This window comes from Chiloscyllium plagiosum, chromosome 18 (assembly GCF_004010195.1).
Source record: "Chiloscyllium plagiosum isolate BGI_BamShark_2017 chromosome 18, ASM401019v2, whole genome shotgun sequence".
Taxonomy (NCBI): domain Eukaryota; kingdom Metazoa; phylum Chordata; class Chondrichthyes; order Orectolobiformes; family Hemiscylliidae; genus Chiloscyllium; species Chiloscyllium plagiosum.
In genome coordinates, this window is record NC_057727.1 from 67,858,272 (window position 1) to 67,884,024 (window position 25,753).

The window sequence follows — 25,753 nt, forward strand, 5'->3', positions numbered from 1 at the left end:
TGTTGGACAACAGTGTTTTGGATGTCTTAGCTGTGGTTTAAGTCTCTTGTGAAAAGTATAAGCATTCTTTGCCATTTTAATAGGATACTATCAGAAATATTAACAATCGAGGCATGTGTCCCATCTGACCCATAATAAGTATGACTGCCCTTCCTCCTCCTGCAAACTGCTCTCTTGACCTTGACCTGACCTTCATGGAATGTGACTGAAACTAGATCTGATGACGATCTTTTAAGCCCTACAATGTACAATGAGCATGAACAAAGTTCTTCAGTCTTGACAACTCATGTCTCCAAAGTTAATCTTTTCAATCCAACTTTCTCTAGGTCCTAACTGTACTAGAATAAAACCTTCCCTTATGAAAGGATTTAAATTCATCTACCTGTGCGGTTTTAACTTCACACCTCATCTGTGGTAGAGAGAATAAATCCTATATACTAGGTGTAAGAGCCAGTGGATGCAGTTAAATGAATTTCAACCAATTGCACCATCGAGCCAAAAATTAGCAAACAAAAATGAAAACTTACTAGATAAATGAAAAATATTCCATGTTATGTGAAAATTGCAACTTATCTTAATAGAAGAAATAGATTTAGCACAGAGACACAGAAATAGATTGGGAGTGACTTCGGATCCATCATTTTTAATATTGTTACAATATGAAGAGGTAAATAAATTGTAGAATCGAATAGACATAGTGGAATTGAATTCCACAAAGATTATCCCATTACACAAAATTAGATAGAATTTCATAGCATCATAAAATAGAATCCCTACAATGTGGAAGTAGGCCCACCGATTCTCCGCAGACCATACCACCAGGACCATTCCCTCCAACCCTATCCTACATTTCCCATGGCTAATCCACATAGCCTGCACATCCCTGGATACCATGTGCAATTTAGAATGGCCTACATCTTTCACCATCCATTTCATTGAGGTTATACAGTAAGAATTCTTTTTGGTTTGTCTGTTTGTTTGTAAACAGTGGGTGGAATTTAACGTTCGCCCCTCCCACTGCTGTGGGGAGTAAGGGTTGAGGGTGGAGGCAAGGGGGAAAGACTTGTAGTCAACCTTCCTGTCTATAGGCCAATAATGGCGTCATCCCACTTATGTTCAACCAACAGCAGACACGAGTGCCATCTGATGAAGGTTGTCCTGCAAACCCTTTACCCAATTAAGGGACCTGGCTTCTTATTGGTTGGCGGTTCAAGTCGGGGTTCAGGATTTATACCCCTGCTTTCTGAAATCCTACAGAAGGCCCAACATTGGCCACTTAATTCCATTGATGGCAGGTGAGACTCCTAAGACTGAAATGAAATGCCAATCAGTGTTACCATTAATAGCTGACTAACCTGTGCAATTAAATTTCAAATTAACTTTCATATAGCCAGTCACTGTGCACCAAAGTTTAAGACAACTCAATTTGCTTCTTTCAGCAAGGTGGCTAAGTGATTAGCGTGGCTGAATCACAGTGCTCGGGGTATGGGTTCGATTCTAGCCTTGGGTGACTGTCTATGTGGATTTTGCAAATTCTCCCCGCATCTGTGTGGGTTTCCTCCCACAGTCCAAAGATGTGCAAGTTAGGTTGATTGGCTATGTTAAATTGTCCCATAATGTCCAGGGATGTGGAGGTTGGGTGGGTTACCCATGGGAAATACATGGGTAGTGGGGGTGGGTCTGGGTTGGATGCTCTTCAGAGGGTCAGTGTGTACTTGATGGGCTGAATGGCCTGCTTTCAAACTGTATGGATTCATGATTCTGAGTTCTTTAGAATATGTAGGTGCTTCATATATATGTTTATATATATATATATGTTTATACATGTACATATCATCTCATTTATTAATCATCCCATTAATATATATATTTAACTCTTTCTGGAGATATAAGTTTATTTGGAACATTGAAAGAGTTTGCAGTAAATAGAAAAGGGAATTGATGCAGAAGGCACTTCACATAATTGCGCAATTCTTGCCAGGATATTCCGGAGCATGAACCTTGTTTTCAATGCCATACACAAAGTAGCTGTGATCTTTTCTTTTCCATTGGAACTGCACTTGGACAACGGGGATGAGTTCAACCATGTGGCGCTGTCAAAGAGAGGAAAAAAAAAATTGTCAGAGCAATAGTGGGATGGGAACATGTAACTAAATGCACGTATTTTGTCCAGTGGGTGGTGATGGATTCTGGAATGCAGTGCCTGACATAGAGGCTAACCCAATTGTACCCATGAAAAGGGAACTGGATATTCATCTGAAAGAAAAACAATTGCCGATTTATGTTACAAAGTCGGGAGAATTCATAGGACTACCTGAACTGTTCTTGCCAGCAAGGACACAAGGAAGTAACTGGCTGCCTCCTGTGCTATAACCATTCTACAATCCCATGGAGATTGATATTGAAGCAGTTAATGGAAGGCCAGACTGAATGCAAGTGAATGGTGAAAGTCACAGTGACAGCTAGGAGTCATCAAGAACCTCTGACAGCCCAGGTAGCAGTCTTATGAAAGGCGTCAGTGAGGAAATTGCCCTGTGCCTTCTCAACGTGCCAGTGGTTAAATGTAAATAATGTCCAAGTGAAGCACACTGAGCAGTAAGGTCACAGGTTTGATCTATGCTTGGCAACACATTCACTGATCTTGTACAGAGTGGCAGGAGGAACACTTCAAGTCAGCATTTCTCAGCATTCCTCAGCTGAAGGGTGGTACGGGGCACTGAAAGAACAGCAGGGTTTGCTGTTCATGAACACATTCCAGAGATTTTATGATGGAAAATGTAGGAGAGTGTTTATGTTTGCCAGCGAGAGAATGTGTGTGTGTGTGTGTGAGAAAGAGAGTGCATGTGTGTGGAAGAGAGAGAGAGAGTGGCGTGTGTGGGAGAGAGTGTTTGTGTGTGTGTGAAAGAGAAAGAAAGAGAAAGAGAGAGGGTCTGTGCCCTTGTCCTTCTTGATGCCAGAGGTTGTGGATATAGAAGTTGCTGTCTAAGGAGCTTGGGTAATTATTGCACTGAAATTAATACTGTATTGAAAGTAGTGGTTGAGGGTCAAAAAGTGTGGTGCTGGAAAAGCACAGCCAGTCAGGCAGCATCCAAGGAACAGGAGACTTGACATTTTGGGCAGCATCCAAGGAACAGGAGACTTGACATTTTGGGCATAAGCCTTTCATCAGGAATGTAGTAGGGGAAGGGGGCTGAGAGGTAAATAGGGGGTGGGGCTGTGGGTGGGGCTTGGGGTGAGGGAGCTGGGAAGGCGATAGGTGATTGCAGGTGGGTGGTAATTGTGATAGGTTGGTGGGAAGAATCAAGCGGATAGATGGGAAGGAAGATTGACAGGTAGGACAGGTCAACAGGGTGGTGCGATTTGGAGAGTTGGATCTGGAATGAGGTGGGGGAAGGGAGATTTGGAAACTAGTGAAGTCAATGTTGATGCTCTGTGGTTGAAGGGTCCCAAGGCAGATGATGAGGCATTCTTCCTCCAGTTGTCGGGTGGCTTGAATTTGGTGCTGGAGGAGGCCCAGGATTTGCATGTTCTTTGGGGAGTGAGAGGGATGTTGAAGTGTTCAACTACAGGGGGGTGGGGTGTGTGTCCCAGAGAGGTTCACTGAAACTTTCCACGAGTTGGCATCCTGTCTCCCCATAGATGTAAAGGAGCAAATTAAGTGGGCTGCTTTGTCATGGATGGTGTCAAGCTTCTTGAGTGTTGTTGGAACTGCCCCCATCCAGGCAAGTGGGGAATAGTTCATCATAGATAGGGCTTTAACTTTTTAAAAAATTCATTGATGGAATGTGGGTGTCACGAGCTATGCCAGCGTTTATTGCCCAGAGGGCAGTTAAGAGTCAACCACACTACTGTGGGTCTGGAGTCACGTGTAGGCCAGATTGGGTCAAGTCAGCAATTTCCTCCCCTAGCGGACATTAGTGAACCAGCTGGGACTTTCCGAAATTTGGGTTACAACTGGCTAGTTTTTAAGTTCCAGATTTTTGTTGAATTCAAATTTTATCATCTAGCATGGTGGGATTTCAACCCTTATCCACAGAACATCAGCCTGGGGTTCTGGATTACTAGCCAGAGACATTACTACCATGTCACTGCCTTCCCATATTAATTTATTAATAGTTTAATTAATTTCATAATTCATTAAATATCAGCAAGGTGTCTGTTATATATTTTGTTTTACCTGTTGTTTTGAGGTTATAAATCCTATTATCTCCAAATGAATGAAAGTAATTTTGCCAAAGATTTGTCAGCATTCAGGTAGTTTAAATTAAAAATCACACAACACTAGCTTATGGTCCAACAGGTTAATTGGAAAGCACTAGCTTTTGCAGAGCTGCTCCTTCATTAGGTAATGTTTTTTAACTTTGTCCACCCCAGTCCTTCACCGGCCCCGCCACATCTCAGGTAGTTTGGTAACAATATTATCACATGTAAAAGTATTCTTTCTCTCATCACATTGTCATGTCACTACCAATATTCCCTCTTTTATCTCTTTACTGTATACTGCCAATTCACTGCACAGCATGGTGCCTTAGAGCTGTGCATCTTAGAGGAAATGTTGCTTACATTCATTCCCCACACAGCTCCATCCCCCTGCTGCTCTTCGCTTGCGTAGCTTACAGGAAGTGTTGGCCACCACTTAGCCATTTTTGTGGCCACTCAGAAACGTGTGATGGGTGGTGTATGCATGGGCAGAACAGTGAGCTCTTTACTGCACAAGATAACCTACTGCATTGTCTGCAGCAAAGAATGGAGACGAGCACAAATTATTTACTTTCCTAAGGTTGAAGATAAAATAGCTAATTTCTCTTCCTCCTGCTTTTCGCTTACCCAAACAAGAGTTCACTTCTGACAAAATCATGGATTGGATTAACCAAGTTTATCTGGCAATGACTGTTTCTATTTCGAACTGCCACAGCTTTGCTCCTCACCTGTTGGATTATGCGTGAGATTTTGCCAAACTGAGTCCAATGTTCCTGGATCCCCTGTTGTGACATCTGGTTAATCCTAGGATCTGGAAAGGTCATTATTGGATGCACCTAGGAAGTAAGGAGGAAATGTGAGAATAAGGAGAGCTATATTGTAAATATTCAGTCGCAGAATGTACAGTATGACTGAGGCACAGTTGCAAAAGGTTAGACAAATCATTTATGCCCCGGAGTTTTGGCAAAATGACTTCTGAAAGTGATTTATTGGTTACATCAAGAGGAGACCTCCAACCCACTCTCTCTACAATTTAATGATCTATACAAGAAGGATTTGCAATAAACCAAGGTGGCTCAGTAGATTGGAGATTGGGTGGGGAGAGAGGGAGGATGGGAAGGAGTGGGGTTTTGTCTCAGACCTTTGGGTGATCAGTTGACCATCTGCAAAGAAGGCCTTCCCTCTAAGTTTGCCAGGTCTGCTGTAGGCCCCTAACCAGTTGCAGTCATGGAAAGTCCGAGGAAGGGATGGAGTCACAGCTTGACAGTGACCCAAATTATTTTTGTCAGCTCTGATCAAGCATCTATCCTGTTCCAGGTCCCACAAAAATAATTTGACAACTCACCTTCGGCAGTCATCTTTAGCTCCATTACATGTGGAACTGGTCAGGACATGCAAGATTGATTCAGCTCTCATCTTAAATGGCAGTAAAGGGTTCATTTCTGACAAGATGTGCCCGATTTTCAAATTAACAAGCCTTTGATTCTCATGGCTATTTAATACCTTACCTGAATCTGTTGGTCACTGAAGAGCTGGTGTCCAGTGACTTTGCTGAGGAGATTGATAGGTAATCCACATTGCAGATCAATAATTTGTTCAAATTTGTGGTTTTCCCTGTTTAAGAAGTGGAGAACAAGGGCATCCCTTCAGTTGTGCATTTAAAATGTCTCTTGCTCTTATGTTTCCTTGTTCAAAATCTGAAGTGCATTTCACTTGGTTCCTTGATAAACTTTGTTTTGTTTTAATTAAATTTCTGCCTTTCTATACAATTTTAGTTACAGAATCAAACATGTTCCAATTGTGTTGCAAAATGTGGAAGGTGATATCATCAGAACAGATGCAGAGGTGGAGACACTATGAGAATTGAAATGTGATCAAGGTCTCTATTGCAAGCATGGATTGGCTGGCTGGCTGGCAAGTGTGCATCAACGGTCTTTCAAGATTGACAGGATCTACTGAGTGAATTCCCACAGGGCTCTGCATTGTAACTTCAACCTTTTACAATTTACATCAAATCCTTACAAGAGAGCAGTGGTAGCTAAGTTCACAGACAATGTAAATAGAATTAAAAATCATACAATACCAGGTTATAGTCCAACGGGTTTATTTGGAAGTAGTAGCTTTTGGAGTGCTGCTCCTTTGTCAGGTAGCTAGTGGGGCAGGATCATAGGACACAGAATTTATAGCAAAAGATCGTAGTGTCATTACAACTGATGCGATATTTTGAACAAACCTAGATTGCTGTTAAGTCTTTCATCTTTTAGAATGTGTTGCAGGTTTCAATTCATTAATATGTAAATCCCAGAAGTTCTTTCAAGTCACATTCCTGAGATAACTTAAGGATTTATAAATAAAGGTGACATTTCAGCTTAGGCAATGCATTGAAGGTGTGAGGTTACAGTCTGTCTGTCTTCCAATCTTGAGTCACATGATTCTATTTCCAAAGTAGGAATTTATAAAATGTCACATGGATTGACTGCCTACAGATTGTGTGTTTTTTAAACAAGGTAGAATTGTGCAAATGCAAATGCACCGCACAGACCTAGATATGTGTGTGCATGCATGTGACGGAGAGAGAGAGTGTGTGAAAGGCTGTGTGTGTATGGGAGAGAAGGAGAAAGTGTGAGTGTGTGTATGTTTGATAGAATGTGTACGTGAGTGTGATGGGTGTAAGTGTGGGGTGTTGTGTGTGTGTATGTGTCTGAGAGAGAGTGTGTGTATGACAGAGGGTCTGCGTGACTGTGAGTATGTAAGAGTCTGTGTGTAAGCACACAAACTGTAGGCAGTCAATCCGTGTGACATTTTACAAATTCCTACATTGAAAATAGAACCAGTCTGACCCAAGATTGGAATACAGACAGACTCTAACCTCACACCTTTGATGCATTGTCTGAGCTGAGATGTCACCTTTATTTATAAAACCTTAAGTTATCTCAGGAATGTGACTCGAAAGAAGTTCTGGAATTTACATATCAACGAACCGAAATCTGCAACACATTCTAAAAGATGAAAGATTTAACAGCAATCTAGGTTTGTTCACTAAATCCTATCAGTTGCAATGACACTATGATCTTTTGCAATAAAATCTGTGTCTTATGATCCTGTCCCACTAGCTACCCGATGAAGGAGCAGCGCTCTGAAAGGTAGTAGATTAGATTAGATTACATTACAGTGTGGAAACAGGCCCTTCGGCCCAACAAGTCCACACCGACCCGCCGAAGCGCAACCCACCCATACCCTTACACTTACCCCTTACCTAACATTACGGACAATTTAGCATGGCCAATTCACCTGACCTGCACATCTTTGGACTGTGGGAGGAAACCGGAGCACCCGGAGGAAACCCACGCAGACACGGGGAGAATGTGCAAACTCCACACAGTCAGTCGCCTGAGGCAGGAAATGAACCCGGGTCTCTGGCGCTGTGAGGCAGCAGTGCTAACCACTGTGCCACCGTGCCGCCCACTTCTGAGTAAACCTGTTGGACTATAACCTGGTGTTGTGTGATTTTTAATTCTGTCCATCCCAGTCCAACACTGGCACCTCCACATCATGATGTAGATAAGGGCAGGAGAGTATGTTGTAAAAGAGTTGTAAGGAGTTTGTAGATAAATATAAATGGTTCTATAGGTGCTCACAGCTCAAAAGGAGACCATTCGGTCCATCATGTCGGTGCCAGTCAACAAATATCTAACGACTCTACTAATGCCATTTTCCAGCTCTCAGCCCATAGCTCTGGAAGGGAAGACAGTGCAAGTGAATGTCTAACTAGTGCTTAAATGTTACAAGAGTTTCTGACTTGACCTCAGAAACTCCAGAAAGTGAAGTGCAGACTCTCACCAACCTTACGTGAAAATATTTCTCCTCATATCACCTCTTAATCTTCTACCCCTTACCTGAAATCTATGTCACCTTGGTTATTGACCCTTCTATTTATAGAAAAGGTGCTTTCCTCTGCACCTCTATCTATACCTCTCATAATGTTATGCATCTCTATCAGGTCCACAATCAACCTTCACTGCTCCAAGGGAAACAATCCCAGCCTATCCAATCTTTCCTCATAGCCAGGGCATCCAGTCCACACAATACCCTAGCAAATCTCATCTGCACCATCTCTACTGCAATCACATACTTACCTAAAATGTGCTGACCAGAACTGCATACATTACCCCAATTGTGCACTAACTAGTATTTTATATAGTTCTAGCATAATCTCCCCGCTCTTGTATGCCAATAAAGGCAAATATCCTATCTCTTCTTAACCGCCTTCTCTACCTGCCCTGCTACCTTCAGGGATCTGTGGATATGCACAACAAAATCTCTCTGATCTTCAGTTCTTTCCATGACCCTGCCATTCATAATGTAATCTCTCATGTTGTTAGCCCTCCCTAAATGCATCACCTCACATTTTTCAAAGTTGAATTCCATTTGCCACTGCTTCCCCAGCTGACCAGTCTGTTGATCTCTTTCTGCAGTTTAAGGCTGTCCTCCTCACCCTACCAATTTTCAAAATTTGCAAACTTCTTGATCATACCCCTGCATTTAAATCCATATTATTAACCTGCACCATAAACAGCAAGGTCCCAGCATGAATATGGATTTAAATGTAGGGGTATGATCAACAACAACACTGGAAACAATTTCCAGGCACAGAAGTGTCCCTGTAAAATTACTTTCTGCTTCCTGTCTCTCAACTAGTTTTAATTCAACTTGTTACTTTGCCTTGGATTCCATGAGGTCACTTTCTTAACCAGTTTGTCATGACAAACCACATTAGAAGCTTTGCTTGTATCAAATGCATTTTTCTCATCATCACTTCTGGTTACTTCCAAAAATATTTGATCAACTTTGTCAAACATGACTTTCCTTTATCAAATCCATGCTGACAACCCTGATTAATCTGTGTCTATCCAAGTGCTGACATATTCTATCCCTCAGAATTCTGTCCAGGCTTGAAGGTAGAAGACAGAGGATGGTGGTGAAGGGTTGCTTTTCAGACTGGAGGCCAGTGACCGATGGAGTGCCATCAGTGCTGGGTCAGGTAACTTTCGAATTTATAGAAATGATTTGGATGTGGACATAGGAGGTATAGTTAGTAAGTTTGCAGATGACACCAAAATTGGAGGTGTAGAAGGTTATCTCAGAGTACAACAGGGTCTTGATGGAATTTAATTTAGATAACTGCAAGGTGCTGCATTTTGGGAAAGCAAATCTTAGCAGGACTTCTATACTTAACGGTAAGGTCCTAGGGAGTGTTGCTGAACAAAGTGACCTTGGAGTGCAGGTTCATAGCTCCTTGAAAGTGGAGTCACAGGTAGATAGGATAATGAAGAAGGTGTTTGGTATGCTTTCCTTTATTGGTCAGAGTACTGAGTACAGGAGTTGGGAGGTCATGCTGCAGCTGTACACGACATTGGTTAGGCCACCTTTGGAATATTGTGTACAATTCTGGTCTCCATCCTATCAGAAGGTTGTTGTGAAATCTGAAAGGGTTCGGAAAAGATTTACAAGGATGTTGCCAGGATTTGAGGATTTGTGCTATAGGGAGAGACTGATAAAGCTGGGGCTGTTTTCCCTGGAGCGTCGGAGGCTAAGGGGTGACCTTTTAGAGGTTTATAAAATTATGAGGGACATGGATAGAGTAAATAGACAAAGTCTTTTCCCTGGGGTAGGGGAGTCCAGAACTAGAGGGCATAGGTTTAGGGTGAGAGGAGAAAGATATAAAAGGGACCTAAGGGCAATGTTTTCATTCAGAAAGTGTTATGTATATGGAATGAGCTGCCAGAGGACGTGGTGAAGGCTGGTACAATTACAACATTTAAGAGGCATTTGGATGGGTATATGAATAGGAAGGGTTTGGAGGGATATGGGCCAGGTGCTGACAGGTGGGACTAGATTAGGTTAGGATATTGGGTTGACATGGATGAGTTGGATGGAAGGGTCTGTTTCCGTGCTGTACATCTCTCTGACTCTATGACTCTAATCTCCCCACCACTGACGTTGGACTGGCTGGCCTGTAATATCCTGGTCTATCGCTTCTCCCTTTATAAATAATGAGACAACCTCAGCAGTCCTCCAATCCTCTGGTACCTCACCTATGACCAGAGGGGATTTGAAAAATTACTGCCAGGGCCTCTGAGATCTCCTCTCTTGTCTCCGTCAACAGCCTGAGATCCATCTCAAACATCTCTGACCTGGGATTTATTCACTTGTAAGGCTGCTAAACCCACTAGTACCTCATCTCTCTGTTAATTTCTTCCAGCATTTCCTATACATGTGGTGCCCTTTTCCATTTTGAGGACGGATGGAAAATGTTCATTGAGGATTATGCTCATGTATTTTGGTGGGGAAGATAAGTTGAAAGAGTGGACAAAATCTGGCAGACATAGTATTCCATGGGAAAATGTGTGATTGGTTACTTTGGTACAAATAATAAAAAAAACAAAATATGACTTGAATGGAAAAAGACTGCAGCCATTCAAGTTGCAAATGGTTCCACATGTCCTGGTACGTGAGTCACAAAATGTTCGTATGCAGGTACAGCATGTAATCAAGAAAGCTAATGAGACGCTATAGTTTATTATGAGAGGTACTGAACATAAAAGTGACAATATTTTTGCATCAGTTTTACGGGGCTGTATCTCGAACACTGTCTGCTTATTTTAAAGAAGGACGTGGATATATTGGAGGTGGTTCAGAAAAGGTTCACTGGATTGACATGTGGAATGAGTGGGTTGTCTTACAGGGAAAGGTTAGATTGACTGGGCTTGTTTCCACTGGTGGTTAAAAGAGTGAGGGGGTAACGATTAGAGAATAAAGGAACCTGAAAGTTATTGACAATCAACTTGACGAGGAAAGGATGTGTCCTTCTGTGTGGTTAGCCCAGAACTAGGGGACACTGCTTAAATTAGGGTTTCCCTTTTATGATACAGATGAAAAAGGGCTCTTCTGGTACAGTGGTAGTGTCTCTATCTTTAAGCCAGGTTCAAGACTCACATATGCCAGAGGCGTATAACAGCATGTCTGAACAGGTTGACTAGGAAAATGTCGAGGACAGAGATATGAAGAAATTTTTTTCTCTCAGTGGTTTGTGTGACTTTGTAATTCTTCATGTCAATAGGTGGTAGAAACTGGATTATTGAATATTTTTAAAGCTGAGCAAGGCAGATGAAAATGTGGAATTTGAAACAGAAAAAGATCAGCCATGATCTTACTGAATGGTAGAACAAGCTTGAGATGCTGAATGACTGACTAAAGTTCCTATTTCAGATGTTAGTACATACTTAAGAAACAGAACTTACCATTTTACTGTCAACTGAATGTAGAAAAACAACCTTCCTTGGCCATGGCATACATTGCACTTCTGACAGCCATATCCAGAGCAGTGTTTACATCTAAAGATAAATTCAAAATCATCATATATATGCCAGATTTCCGACTCAACAGCACTGTTGTTATGGAATAAATTGCCGAATATCAACTAAACTGTTGTGAGAGATTGTAACATTTTCAGCACAAATTGTGTTTGATATAGTTCTCATTTTCCTAAGATTGTCCATTAGTTTAATAACATTGCATTAGAATCAGGCCACCCTTACAAAACCTGCAATGTACCTCATCACTGTCACCAGTATTTGGGGCATTCTGCTAATTGTACCTGTTTGCAGGCTTTCAGGGAGGCTCCAGAAATCCTACAATTGGGTACAACTGATACCAGAAAGGGTTAATACCTGGAACATCATCACCCACAGAGAGATTTGAGTACGTAGTTTTCAGTAAACCCCTTATTGTTTACCAACTCTGGAGAGTTCTAATGATTAAAGAGGTGGATAATCAGCGGAACTGGAAAACTGTTGTGTATGATTCATTCAATCACTCTCAGTGACGTAGTCAGGTTGCATGTAATGATTGGAATCAAGTGGATCTCATTGACTATGTTTAACATGGGCCAATCAGGAAGTCTTGGCTGACCAATATAAATAGAGAATTAAAATAAGCACTACCGCGGTTAGGCGGTAGAGTGGGGGGGTTAAAAAAAGAAAAAAAAAATAACCAAAAAAAACCAGGAGATCCCCTTCACTGTTTTTGATCAAAAAAAAAGAAAAAAAGAAATAGAGGATTAAAATAAGCACTACCGCGGTTAGGCAGTAGTGTGGGGGGGTTAAAAAAAAACAAAAAAAAGAGGATTAAACAAAAAAAATATATAAATAGAGGATTAAAAATAATAATTAAAAAAAACCAGATGAGTAGAAAGAGAAAAAAAACATATAACTAAGCGAAACATAAAGAAGAAAGAAAAAAAGAAAATATATATATAAACAAGGGATTCAGAATCTCCTCAGTTCAGGGACCTCCTCTGAGTTGGCTGGCCTTTATGTAAATAAAGGGTGACTGGTGATGGGATTCCTGCCTCTGCTCAGTTATTTTATTACTAAAATGTGACAGTTTGCACTGCAGTTTGAAATACTCACTTTTAATGCTGAACTCTTTTTCAACTAGATTAATCCAGTGCGTCAAGATACCACTCTTAAATATGTCAAAGAATCTTTTCTTGAAACAACATTTTTTGAAATTATGTTTTAACATTTGCCTGTTTATACTGTTACATTGATATGGTATTATATACAACATGGGAGCAGACTGGCCCTCAGTAAAATGTCTTTACAGTCAAAATGTCATCACATATTTTTGTAGATGATGTAAAGCACTAATTGTTTGGGGAGGCGATGGCCTAGTGGTATTGTCACTGGACTGTTAAATCAGAGACTCAGATAACATTCTGGGGACCCGGATTCGACCCTGGTAGATGGTGGAATTTCAATTCAATAAATATCTGGAATTAAGAATCTAAAGATGATCACGAATTGATTGTCAGAAAACCCATCTGGTTCAATAATGTCCTTTAGGAAAGAAAACTGCCATCCTGACCCACAGCAATCTGATTGACTTGTAACTGCCCTCTGGGAAATTAGAGATGGGTAATAAATGCTGCCTAGCCAGTGACTCCCTCATCCCTCATAAAAAGAAAGACATGTAAGAGTTGCTGTCCGGAAACCTGATTGCCAGAATGCACAGCCATTTACTATATACTGGGCTACAACATGAAGCGAAAGGTCATTATAAACAGTACAACTGGGTTATAATATTTCAACATATTAACAAACAGACAGTGTACTATACTCCATAAAGCCAAATGGTTAAGTTTGGAACTGGAACCAATCTTTACACATATTTAATACGTATTTCTGGGCTGACTGGCTAAGCCATCATTTGTAGCCCATTCTGAATTGCCCTTGAGAAGATAATGAGCTGCCTTCTTGAATTGCTGCAGCCCAGGATATAGATGCTATCACAAACCGACTTCCAGGATATTGATTCAGCAATACTGAAGGAATGGTGATGTGATTTCAATTCACGGTGATCTGTGACTTGGAGGGGAACTTGTTAGTGATGCTAGCATCCACTGCCTTTGTACTTCTAGGTGGGCGTGGTTGTGGGTCTGGAAGGTGCTGACAAAGAAGTCTTTGTAAATTGCTACAGTGCATGTTGTAGATGGTACATACTGCTGCCACTGTGTACCAGTGGTGAAGAGAGTGAACATTGAAAGTGGAGAATGGAGTGCCAAAGAAGCAGACTGCTTTCTCCTGAACGGCATCAGGCTTTTTGAGTGTTGTTGGAGTCAAACCAATCCAGGCAAATGGTGGGTATCCATCACACTCTTGACTTGTGCCTTGTAAATGATGGACAGGCTTTGGGAGATAGGAAGTGAGTTCCCATAGAATTCCTAGTCTCTGGCCAGTTCTTGTAGCTACTGCATTTCTATAACTAGTACAGATCAGTTTCTGGTCAACGGTAACATCCAAGTTGATTCAGAGATGGTAACGCCTTGAATATCAAGTGGAAATCATTAAATTATCTCTTGTTTGAGCTTGCCATTGCATGTTACTAATATTACTTGACATTAATTTGCCCATATGTTGACAAGATCTTGCTGCATGTGGGCAAAGTGTGCTTCATGAATGGTACTGATCATTGTGCAATCATCAGTGAACAATTCCATTTCAGACCTTATGATAAAGGGAAAGTCAATGATGAAGCAGCTGAAGATGGTTGGGCCCAGGACCTTTTGACAGACATTTACTTCCAGAAACAAAATGTACACAATTTCTATCCATTCTTACTAATAAGAGTTAAAAGTGAATTGCCTAGTTATTTTTCACCCCATGCTTACAATTAGACATCGTTAACACAAAAATAACAACTGGCTCTGTTTTTAGTCTGGCTTGTACGTTTTAAGACCACAATGCTACATCCTTACCTTTCCATTCCACTGCCCATACAATGGTTACATCTGTCCTCACCTCCAAATCGAAAGCCTTTACCATGACAAATCCAGCATTTAACCTGTGGTGGCAAAATGACTCAGTGTTACTTGAATATATTTCACAAAATTAACATCCTAATTGCACTTGTGGATTGATGCGTGAAAGACTCTGTTTAAGAAGGAAGTCTATGAACATTCTCCCCCGTCTGCTGTATCCTATGCGAATGCTTCCTCTGCTTTTTACTAAGCAAACATTTAGAAGACTGAACGGCTGGTTTAGTTCCTTTATCTGGCATTGCAAGTGACCCCTTATTAAACTGACTAAACTGCAGCTACCCCACAGACTGGGAGGCATGGGCCCCTCGATATCAAAAACTATGAATTAATCTTGTTGCTATCTTACGTGAATGACTGGTCCCGGAGGGAGAGGGGGGTGTCTTCACTCACTACGGTTGGACATCGAAGCATCTCAGGTAAGATGCCCCCTTATTAACTTGCTGTTCTTAGACAAAGTGAGGATAGTTAAGGAATATTACCATAGCCCAATAGTTATTAATACTGTTAAAGCATGAAGGGCAAGGCATCAGAGTGAGGGCAATACTGCCAAAACATCATTTTTGACACCCATAGTTGGTGTGCTGGGCTTTCAGCCGGAGATGATGGACTCAGGGTTTAAACTATGGGCAGCTAGGGGTATGTGTTGCCTGGGTGACTTATTCGAGGGGGATATACTGATGTCTTTTGACCAGTTGCTTCGTAAATGCGAGTTGCCCAATAGGGACCTTTCCTATTTTTTTCAAATTAGAAATTTCGTTCAAGAAGAGACCATACTTCTAACTGATTCTTAGAGACCTTATACGGAGAAGAGGGTGCTGAGTGCTGAGAACACACTTTCGGACAGCAATGTCTATCACCAATTGGGAGAGGGTCCCTCGGACCAGCCCAAACAGCTCTGTAAAGTATGGGAGAAGGAGCTGGACATTGAAATCTCTTCTGAAGTATGGGAGGATATCTGGGGAAGTGCAAGAAGGATCTCAATTTGCAACAGAACCCATGCCTTGTAATTGAAAATTCTCCACAGGGGCCACTTGGTTCCAGGCCGCCTTTCAAAATTTAAAGCGGGAGTGTCTCCGATGTGTCCTAAATGCACGATGAGTATGGGTACACTCACTCATTGTCTCTGGTCCTGCCACAGGCTGCAAGCATACTGGAGCGCTGTGGTGGGTGAAATAGAGAGAGTCTTGGGGACAGAGGTGGAGATGGACCCAGTATCTCTCCTTCGTGGCCTTGTTAATCCACTTACATTAGACACGCACAGAAAAAAAAGCTATTCAGTGTCCTCACCTTTTGTGCAAGAAAGAACATTCTGTTAGGGTGGGTGTCTGAAAACCCCCTGGGGACGGTCGGGCTGGTGTAAGCTAGCCATGGAACACATCCCTTTGGATTTTCTTACAGGTATGGTGCACCATAAAACTGAGAGTTTTTTTATAACCGGCCCTTTTTGGACTACTTGGGTACAGATTTGTCTGCCATACTAATAAGGGCTTTTATACAGCCATGGTGATTCTGTTTAATGAATCTAGTATCCGGAGAGGAGGAACTGTGAACACTGTGAATATGTATAAATTTATGCTCTCAATGGTCAAGAGCTATTACTTTGTTTTGTTGAGCTGTATTATTACTATTATTGTTATTATTACTGTCATGATTTTTTAGTTAGTTGTTAGTTCTTAATTATTATTTATTTATGTAATTAATGGGTTTCTTTGTATTGTCTTGTTTTGTATTTGTTGTAATATCCAAAAAATATTTCTTTTTCAATAAAAATATATTTAAAAAAAAAGGAAGTCTTCTCTAGGTTTAGGCGAAGACTAAACCTTGTCACTTCACATTCTCCCTCCATTCGATGGGTTCCATTGGGACTACTCGGTGGCAGAGTGAGCATTTGCCTACTCATTGTACTTGAAAGGTTTTGCACTTGTGTAGATCAGCTTGGTTAAGTTGCAGGCCACTGTAGAGCTATTGTCACACAGATTGTCAGATTTGGCAAAGGAAAATAACATGCAACGTTTGCCAGGAATGGAGAGTTGTGATTGTGGAGAATGTCCATTGATAACCAGAAAGATAGTTCAAAATTTTCCCTTGCTGTGCCTCATTACCATCATCAGTTCCGAAAGTAGGGTCCCTAATTGTAGTTTTTATCTCATTAGGTTTAATTTTCCTAATTAGAGTAAAAGGGACCTATTGCCTATAATAGCCAAACACTTTGGACATTCACAGGGAATACTTGTAGAGTCATAGAAGAGGCCATTCAAACCATCGAGTCTATGCTGACCTGTCTTGACCAAATCCACCTTTTTGGCCCATAACCTTGAATTTTATGATTTTTCAAATGTGCAGCTACATACTTTAGAATGGGACAATAAGACTAGCAGGTCCATTTAAGGATGTTGTCACCCCATTAACACTGAAAATGCTAGCTGTTATTGGAATACACAACAAAGAGATGCCAGGCACAATCACAAAGAATGTGTGAGAAACTCTGCAAGTCTGACAACATCTGTGGTGTGGAGAGAAAGAGAAAGAAAACCTGGCATGACTTGAGATACCAGGCACCCTCCGTCACATTGGCCACTCTGCATTGACAAATTTTGACAATGTTTGCTGTGCGTTATACTTTAATCCAATCTTGCCTTCATTTGATGTCCAGAATCAGAGGCAAATTTTTGTTCAAAAGTACACACGTGCAGTTTGTCATTTTGAAATGCAGTAAAATTGCAGACTGCAGTGCAGACTTTGGTAATATATGCACCTGGAAATACAAGGAGCAATTCATTCATGCTCATGGCTGAGATTGACAGTGCTACATTCTAAGTCCACTACAGATTTTGAACACAATTCCATTGACATGTGAGTGCTGTTTTGGGAGAATGCTCCACTATTGGAAGTAACATCTTTTGGATCAAATGTTAAATTGATGCTCTGCTCATCTTTCAAGCTGGCCATTTTTGCTCTCATGACAATATTCAAGTAAGAGATATGGAGTTGTCTCAGTGTCACTCTCAGCAACAATTCCTCTGTCCTTGAAGTACAAAATTAGGTCAGAGAGACTGAGTTTATTCTCTTTGGAGAAAATGAGAAGATGAGATTTGATGTGTGCAAGATTTTGATAATGTTGACAAGGAAAGACTCATTAGCTGCTTTCCATCCCCATTGGCTAATGGTACAAGAATCAGGGGACACAAGTGTAAGGTTTTGGATTGGAAAAAGGGTGGTAGGGGTTAGGTAGTGGGTGGGGTAGTGGCTGCTGTAATGTGATGAAGAACTTCCTTTTAAATGCCAAGTTGTAATGACTTAGAACTTGCAGTCGCAAGGTTGGAGAATGTTGAAGTGATGGGTGGTTTCAAAAGGACTTTGGATGGCTTTTTGAAGAAAATAAACTTGCAAATCCTCAGGGATAGAATGGGAGAATGGGACTGATTGGATTGCATTAAAGAGAGCAAAGGCGACTTGCTGGACCGAATTATCTCCTTCTATGCCATAAATGACTCCCAGATCTAACCCAGCACTAACCCAGATCTCCAAAGGAATTTAACTGGTCATTGACATCGGGGGCACCTTACTGGGCACGGATAAGCTGCCATGTTTGCCAAAAGATAATGCTTCAAAATATCGCTCAGTCGGGAAGTTTCAAGATTATTAAAGGTGCGATATAAATGCAAATTTTTATTCATTTACTTACCCGTCCTGTTTGAAAACAGTTAGTGCACTGTATTTTACCCAAGCTCATGCATCTGTGGCATCCCTGAAATAAATCATATTCAAACAAAGTGAACACTGTCTTCCAGATCTCCACATGTTAGATTTTTGCTGAAACTTTTAAAATGGAAGCTAGGCAGGAGAGGATCTTTTCATCATCCTCTTCAACCCTCCTTTCATCGCCCAAAGGTGTGTGGTCTGAATTATATGTCCACTGTTCAGTTGAGATGTGATTCTCAGGCTGCACTGTGAAATATTGGTACTACCCCCTGCAGGACTGCACCCAACAGGACTACATGGATTGACAATCGAGGGAGATATCAAATGGAACACTGGGGATGAAGATACAAAGGGCTGCATGTTTTCTCAAAGTATAAATTATATGTGCTGGATTGGTCCAATATGGCATTCAATATAGAGACATAGAGTCTTAGAGATGTACAGCACAGAAACAGAACCTTTAGTCCAACTCATCCACGTCAACCTGATGTCCTAACCTAATCTAGTCCCATTTACCAGCATTTGGCCCAAATGCTCTAAATCCTTCCTATTTCATATACCCATCCAGATGCCTTTTAAATGTTGTAATTGTACCAGCTCCAACACTTCCTCTGGCAGCTCATTCCATACACACACCCTCCCAGTGAAAAAGTTGCCTCTTAGGTCTCTTTTAAATTTTTCCCCTCTCACCTTAAACCCATGCCCTCTAGTTCTGGACTCCAACACCCCAGGGAAAATACCTTATCTATTTACCCTATCCATGCCCCTCATGATTTTATAAATCTCTATAAGGTCACCCCTCAGTCTCCGACACTCCAAGGAAAACAACCCCAGCCAGTTCAGCTTCTCCCTGTAGCTCAAATCCTCCAACCCTGGCAACATCTTTGTAAATCTTTTCTGAACCCTTTCAAGTTTCACAACATTTGTCTGATAGGAGGGAGACTAATATGGTTTCCATTGTTCCTTTTACAACAGTATCAATGGTTTCATTGGCATCTCAGGTGTGGGTAATAAAGTGAGCTACATAATGGCTTTTGACTGAGTTTATATCCAGCCTGAACGTTTGTGACAAAAATCAGATGAAAATCTTCTGTCTCGGAGATCTAATGGATAGTAACTTAGGTCTTGTTGTGAGTTCAGACCTTTGCCACATAACTGTCTTAACTTTGCACTAAATTGGACATCTCACTAGAGGTAGACTTTTAGATGAAGTGGAAATGAGCCACATTGATTATAAAGAAGTGTTCCTCTGGTGCTGACATGTACCAGTGTCGAGGGACTTGTTTCCCTATTGGCTGCTGGTTACAATGCAGACATGCTTCACACCGACTATAGGCACTGGGAGTGAGTAAATATCCCTTCCCCATCATTCACATCCCTCAGGGTGCCCTACAGAAAAGAGCACAATTAAAAGAGGAATTCTAAAATTATAGGAAATGAGCAGGATTACTGCTGATTAGCTTTATGGTTGGGGGTCCAACGCCACTTAATCTCACAAAATAGTGCTACTGGAACCCATATGGTTTCCTGCATGAACTGTTGATTTACATCTTAATTTATGATGTGGAGGTCCCGGTGTTGGACTCGAGTGGGCAATGTCAGAAGTTGCACGACTTCAGGTCATAGTCTAACAGGTATCTTTGAAATTACAAGCTTTTGAAGCACTGCTCCTTTGTCAGGTGGCATGGAGGGAAGCACACAGACACTGAATTTATACGCAGAGAGATAATGGCAACATAATTCCAGGTAATTAAAAGTGTCAAAAGATAAATACACGTGGTGTGAGTGGAGTGTCAACAGCTGAATAGCAAGTGAAGGAGTGACAAATGATCCGATTAATTAAGGCAGAAGGATAATTACAAAAAAAAACAAAAAAAAAGATGGTGCTAGAGACAAACCAAAAGGCTGGAATAACATAATAGGTCGAAGAGTCACATGATGAGGGTCTAACTAAAGTAATAAATAATTCAAAACTGTACAAACTAAATAAGGTAGTTAACTATTAACAACTTATCAAGATGATGGTGTCAAAATAGAACATTAAGGAAGATTTTATGCAAATTTGTATGGTGGAATTACATGTAGTGTGACATGAACTCAATATCACAGTGTCCTCATGGGTATGGAATTTGCCTTAATTAGATTAGATTAGATTACTTACAGTGTGGAAACAGGCCCTTCGGCCCAACAAGTCCACACCGATCTGCCATAGAGCAACCCACCCAGACCCCTACATTTATCCCTCACCTAACACTACGGGCAGTTTAGCCTGGCCAATTCACCTAACCTGCACATTTTTGGACTGTGGGAGGAAACCGGAGCACCCGGAGGAAACCTCAGTAGACACGGGAAGAATGTGCAAACTCCACGCAGTCATTGGCCTGAGGCGGGAATTGAACCCGGGTTTCTGGCGCTGCAAGGCAACAATGCTAACCACTGTGCCACCGTGCCACCCCGTTAATTAATCTGATCATCCCTTCACTTACTATTCACCTGTTGACATTTTACTCACACTGTTTGACATTTTTGATCACTTGCAAAGTCTTGCTATTCAGTCCGTTGACACTTCATGCACACTACTTGCACTAACCTTTTTACACTCTTAATTACCTGCAATTATCTTGCTATTATCCCTCTGCACATAAAATATGTGTCTATGCACTTTCCTCTGCTTCATCTGATAAGGAGCAGTGTTCCAAAAACTAGTGATTTCAAATAAACCTGTTGGACTATAAGCTGATGTCATGTGACTCTGACTTTGTCCACCTTAATTAAGACACACTTTCTCTTCTCACTATATTTGAATTTCTACTCCCTCCTAGATCTCGTGACTTGATCGAATGGCTCTAGCATAATCACTGTTTCCCTATCTGATATGCTGTGATGCCAGTCCCATTACTGTACTGTACTGTACTGTGGGATTCCTTGTCCTCCCTCTGAGGGGAGTTTGGGGATGGGAAGGTACCAGCTGGGTGGCTACACCATCTTCCTCCCTCTGCCCCCAGTTATATATGAGTAGGTGGTCTTGTTGACATTAGCCTCTTTCTTACACCAAATATAAAGACTTTTAAGTGGGGACCCATGCAAAATTGCTCGTTTAACTACACTCGTAGAGTCAAAGAGCATAAAAACATGCCAATCTGAAATTAAAATAGTTCCACCTGCCTGTGCTTGGCCCATATCCCTCTAAACATTTCTTATTCATGTACTTACCTACATGTCTTTCAACATTGTAACTGTACCTGCATCCACCACTTCCTCTGGAAATTCATTCCATACATGAACCACTCAGTGGTACTGGCATTGTGAATGAGGTCCCACTAAGCGTCAATCTCCTGCTCATGCGATCAACCATTCCCTTCACCTATTAACCCACCATGTAGTCTCATTTGCCTGTTGCTGATCCTCGGCCTATGGGGATATCTGGCAATCGAATGTTTCAAGCCTCTGCAGCTTTTTTTTTTAAGTGTTTGGGGGGGGGGTGGATTTCTATTTCTTGGACACTGAGGGAAGGCCCATCTCTGGCCAATTAAATGGCCAATCAGATGTTAACATAGCAAAGTTTCCCCAAAACTTAGCAACAAATTTTAATTAAATTGTGAAGAAATAGCACAATCGGAAGTTTTTCTTTTAACCATTGCTAATTAACATATGGTCATGATGCTTCCCTCTGTAACCAGCAAGCCCCTGTAGACTATGTCCACAGCCATTATAAAATAACATGTTGTTACCCATTAATACCATTTGGCTTAGTTGCTATCATCCCTTAGAGTGTTAGGAAACGAGTTCTCATCATATTCATTCTTCATAACAAAGTATAGATCAGCTTTAACTTGGCTTAATCCTTGGAATTCTGTTTGCCGGGACATTCACTATAAACAATATCTAGCCTTTGTATCGAGTCGCCATACCTTGACAGATGCAGTGTTTGGCACCTGTACCTTCTTTTTATTTTTCTCAAACATTTTTGGAATGTCAACCGGTACTTCCCATGGAGGGGGAGGTGCCACATAGCCGTAATTATCAACAATCTGCCCTAAAAGGAAAGAGTGAGAGAGACAAATGTTACCTTTATATTTCAACTGCAATTAACAAATGGCTGTTTCCCTTTGTTGCTTGAGTTGCGCCACTGTTTCAGCTGAGGATTCAGACTGATGTAAATGAAACATCTCCCTGGTGTCTGCATTCCCAACTCCAATGTGCCAGGGGAAGATTTTGTACTTCACCCTGAATGTTTGCCAAGACTGAGAAGCTCTCTGGCTTAGCCAATATTGCCCTTGGACCTGGTACCAGAAGTGCAGCTGGGGCAGGAATTGGATAATCCATGGTTCATGAGGACATTTCTCATAGAGCCAGCTGCAGATCTCAAACAGCATGACTTCAAATGAAGCTAGTTTTCATTAGTGAGTTTTCCGTGAGTTACAGACTTTATACTTTTCAGAGGAAAGTCTAGACTGCAATTCTTTGGAGTGACATGGTTTCACTTTGAAGAGTCAAGGAATATTTTTAGATAGATTCACCAACACTTTCGAGGATGGTAAGTGTATATATTTGTTGCAATTGTTAAGTGCATTGGGTTCTCAAGATGTCGAGGAAACTGTTAAGACTGTTAAATCCCCTGGCCTTATAATTCTAAAGTTTAAGAAACACAATCAGTGCTTTCTATTTCACTGTATCAACACAAACGTGATGGCTTCCAATACAGGATGTGTGTTGTGTATTTCTAATTTTAAAATCTGTCTATACTGTAGTGGGTGGTCAATTCACAGTTTGATTAACATTCCAAGCTGTTATATAGTCTTTGATATGAGGCTATGAATATAAATGCTTGTGGGTTTTTGTTTTAAATGAAGGCTAAAACAGTTGAATCAATCAGTGTTATTTTCCAAAGCAATGACGTCATCAATATATACTTTGAAGTTTATTTTATTTCACTTCATAGATCTTGAGGTCTGCCTTTGATGGATGTTGGCTGAGTTGGCATGAAGGGTGTAAAGGAAAAGGGTGGGAGTGGGAGGCATGGGTTGGAATGAGTTGACATAGAGCCTATAAAGAGTCATGTAGTGTGTAGGGAGGCTTGAGCCATCTTGCAGTGTCAGGGGCCAAGAGGCAGTGAGGGGTGAGGACCCCATTCCATATGCCAGTGTACCTTCCTCAGCAAAGGCTATGTCACTTGACCTAATTGAAGCCTGTTGACAATCATGGTAAGTTCCTGGCTTTGTGTCAGCCAGACAGCAGTAATATGAGCCTGGCGCTGGAAAAGTATCTGCATCTGCGGTCCTCACTTTCCCCTAATCTCTAGTTCAGGGGCAAAGTGCAAAAAAGCAAAGTAAGGTAATAAAAGGCAGGGATGCTGTGAGCATTCAGGCAGGCTTAGAGTGAGTAAGTGCTTGGAGACACAGCCTGGTGTAGTCCATGAACTGGATGTGTGTCCCTGAGCATACAGCGTCCTTGCTGCAGCACTACAATGTGAGTTACCAGTTCTGCCTGAGGTGCAGCATTGAAGTACAGAAGCATTCTGATTGGAGACCTGCCATGAGGATTCTTAGCATGTGGCTTAAATCACATTCTGTGCTATTGGTCTTTAAGCATGTGAAAGTGAACAGGAGGCAAGAAGTACTAAATAATTTGAATTGGATGCCACTGGCTTGTAGTTCCCGGGTCCATCCCACTCCTGGGCCATTTTCCTGAAGGTGGAATGGGGTAATGCAGGTGCCAGGGTTACCCACCTGCAATCGGTGGAAGCAAGTTGGCTTACTAAAAGGTCTACTGAAGCCCAATGTCAGAGGGCAGTTGGTATTTTCTGTCAGTTGCTAGGTTTCCTCAAGTGTTGGGGAGGTCTAAGGGTAGCCTCAACTTCCGCTCCCACCCCTCCCAAACTTACCCCTGACAGAACTGCACAAAGCTGACTGGTGCTTACCATTTTTAAATGAATGTGAGGCAGTGTCATGAAACTTTTAGGCACTGCACACTTTATCTTGAAGTGGGAGTTTATTAGAAAAAGTCTACGCTGATGAGTATTCATAGCATGCAAATATATTACAAGCACAGGCCAGCCTGAGGCTTGACATGCCAGAAACGCATCGTCCAATTATTGTAGAATCTCAGCCTACCATCAGGAATCAATAACTTGCATTCTGTCTGATTCAGTGCCATATGCTTCCCAGGCTTGAGGGCTCTGTAAAAATCACTCCGCCAGGGGAGAAAGGGAAGGTCGTTGGATTGGTGTGATATAACAAGTGGCGTTCTCCAGAGATCTGTCCTTAGGCCTGAACTTTTCACCATGCTCATTAATACCTCAGATGAAGGGAGAACATAAGAAATAGGAACACCAGGAGACCAATTGGCCTTTCAAGTCTGAACCACCATTCAAGAAGATCATAGCTTATCTTCTCCAGGTCTCAACTCCTTTTGTGTCAGCACATCATGGCTCACTACCATGCCTGATATTTCAAAAATCTGTCTATGTCCTCCTTAAATACTTTCAGTGATCCAGCCCTAGCCGAGTATTCCAGATATTCATTGCCCTCTGGGGGAGGAAATTCCCACACATCTCAGTTTTCCTTGAGTGTTTTGTCTTGTTATTCTGTAACTGTGTCCCATATTTCAAGAGTTGCCACTAATGGAAACATCTCAACATCTACCCTTGTAAGATTCAATAAGATCACCCCATATTCTTCAAAATCTCTAACGAATAAAGACCGAACCTATTCTTGTCAAGTCATCCATTTCATCATAGGAATCATCCTGGTGAAGCCTTCAATGCCAGTATATCCTTTTTTTTAAATACAGGGACTAAAACTGTACACAGTATTCCAGATGTGGCCTCTACAGTATATACCTGATATAGTTGTAACAAGACTTCCCTATCTTTAAAACTCTAGCAATTAAGGCCCAAATTCCATTTGCTTTTTCTTATTTCCAATGACTCTAAGGTTTATTGCATTCAAACAGGAAATGTAATTGAAGGTGACAATCAATCTTATTAAATACCGGAGCAGCCGTGATGGGATAAATGGCCTACTCCTGTGTCTACGTCCTATGTTCCTAAGAATAGAGAGTGATATTTCTAAAGTGTTACTATTTCAGAGTTACTGTGCCAGTGGGAAAAGGTTGCGGCAAAGTGGCATAAGTAGATTTAACGAGTGGGCAAAACTCTAGCAGATTGAGCTGAATGTGTGCAAATGTGTATTCATCTTCTTTGGAACCAAGGAAGACGCATTTGTGTATTTACCACCTAAATGGAGTCAAGTTAGGTAAAGAGGCAGTACAGAGAGATCTGGGAGTTCTCGTACACCAGTCAATGGAGGCAAGCATGCAGGTACAGCAGGTAGTGAAGAAGGCTAATAGCATGCTGGCCTTCATAACAAAGAGGTTCTTCTGCAGCTGTACAGGGCCCTGGTGAGACCGCACCTGGAATATTGTGTGCAGTTCTGGTCTCCAAATTTGAGGAAAGACATTCTGGCTATT

General features: G+C 41.5%; 1 protein-coding gene across 2 annotated transcripts in view; it reads right to left on the reverse strand.

The window, feature by feature from the left end:
* Positions 1–623: 623 nt before the first annotated feature.
* LOC122559164 (protein SSUH2 homolog) overlaps positions 624–25,753 on the reverse strand; it is a 56,381-nt gene continuing 31,251 nt past the window's right edge. For both annotated transcript variants that reach the window (XM_043708537.1, XM_043708538.1), the window contains exons 6-12: positions 22,195–22,319; positions 18,267–18,329; positions 14,519–14,604; positions 11,502–11,594; positions 5,709–5,814; positions 4,929–5,036; positions 624–2,093 (exon numbers count right to left, since the gene is read on the reverse strand). In XM_043708537.1, the coding sequence (XP_043564472.1) occupies positions 1,956–2,093; positions 4,929–5,036; positions 5,709–5,814; positions 11,502–11,594; positions 14,519–14,604; positions 18,267–18,329; positions 22,195–22,319 (719 nt within the window). In that variant the 3' untranslated portion in view covers positions 624–1,955. The remainder of the gene's footprint in view (positions 2,094–4,928; positions 5,037–5,708; positions 5,815–11,501; positions 11,595–14,518; positions 14,605–18,266; positions 18,330–22,194; positions 22,320–25,753) is intronic.